The sequence below is a fragment of the Sphaeroforma arctica genome, assembly GCF_001186125.1.
Source record: "Sphaeroforma arctica JP610 unplaced genomic scaffold supercont1.7185, whole genome shotgun sequence".
Lineage (NCBI taxonomy): Eukaryota > Ichthyosporea > Ichthyophonida > Sphaeroforma > Sphaeroforma arctica.
Window position 1 is genome coordinate 1 of NW_014033373.1, and position 1,487 is coordinate 1,487.

Here is a 1,487-nt window from a genome sequence, read left to right on the forward strand (position 1 = left end):
ATCTGATTACTGATCTCCAGACATTTAGATGTCAACACTGCTATAGTAAATCTTATAATTCACAGTCTCTCACCGACCTCCCATAATTCTTGAAGACAATGAACTGATATAACTCGACCCTACATTATTTTGGCGGCGACGGTATTGGTGATTGTCATGGTGTGTACTATACATTTTGTTGTATACGTTGGGCGGGCGTGAATATGGTGAACTATACCGTGGCGGGTTATTATCCCGCACCCTCTCCAAAGGTCTGAACGGTTTTTTGAATGAATTATGCTGTGGCATACTCTTTGGTTTTACCATTTTTGGTGGGACAGACTTATGTATTTGCTCTGCTAAACCAGTCCCGGAGTGATGATCAGATACATTAAGATTCTGTTGCAAAAATTCTTCTTCCTCATACCCGCTACTATTGCTGTCCTGACCACCCTCAACTTCCTCATCCCCAGTTCCAGGGTCAGAATCGCTACAGCTGCTTGTATATTCAGACAGCAATTGGTCACTTTTTTTGGTATACCTGTTGTTATTGTTCGACTCATTTTTCTCCATTACTATGGGATCTCTTTTTGTTTTTGACATTTTAGTACTCAAAGAATGTTCTTCTTCTGCAACGGTATCGGCCGTTTCAGGTCCACTAGTATCGTCAACATTGTCGGATCCAATGATATCCATCATATCCGATTTCTGCAGTTTTTCACTATTTTGCCAGCTTGTTGAGAATTTTCTCTGCTCCCATTGTTCCAGTCTCTCAAAAAAACGTCTCATGTTAGGCCAGGTTTCCTGAGTAGATTTTAGCATAAGTTCTGTTTTTTCCAAAAGTGAATCCCATTCTTCCCGCCTTTTTTTGTCGCGTAGCCGTCTTTTCATATTTGCCGGGACTATGGCTCCAGTCCCATTCTCAGTCCCAGTACTCTTTGGTTTTTTTATACCCCCTTCCTCGCAAATGTTTTGTGCCTTGATCAATTTTTTTATTACTCCTTCATCTCTGTTTTTGTTCGATTTTTTCCCAATGACACTTTCATTGACTCCAGTTCCTCTGTCAGACTCAATCGGACTTTGGACAGGGCTACATATTTCTGTAGAACCCGTATCAGCTGTTCCTGGGTTCTGACTAATTGGGTCTGTTGGGCTACCTGGACCCTCAGTTCCGCTACTTCCTGGCTGATTTTCATTGTGTGCAGCACCAGTGTCTCGAAGTCCTGCCTCGGTACTGGGACTGGTTTCTTGACCATTTTGTTGCGTTTGAACAGCTTCTGAATTTTGCACACTATTCGACACGTCCATAAGTTACAAGTAGAGTCCTTACACATATCAAGTCTATATAATTATAAACACACAAAATTTTTTAACGGTGTATAGTATACGAGTCATATATAGATATGACGTGTACCTGTTTTCACTTAGACACGTCACCATGTTACATGTGTCGCGTCGTAATTCCAGTAAACAAGTCTAGTTTAATGCAACGTATACCTGGTGACGCG

At 41.4% G+C, this 1,487-nt stretch overlaps 1 protein-coding gene across 1 annotated transcript; it reads right to left on the minus strand.

Moving 5' to 3' along the window:
* Window positions 1–69: 69 nt before the first annotated feature.
* On the minus strand, window positions 70–1,287 carry SARC_16006 (hypothetical protein; the record flags this gene model as incomplete). The annotated part of the gene is made up of 1 exon (XM_014289880.1): window positions 70–1,287. One exon carries the CDS (start codon window positions 1,285–1,287, stop codon window positions 70–72), a length of 1,218 nt encoding a protein of 405 aa, XP_014145355.1.
* Window positions 1,288–1,487: the final 200 nt, after the last annotated feature.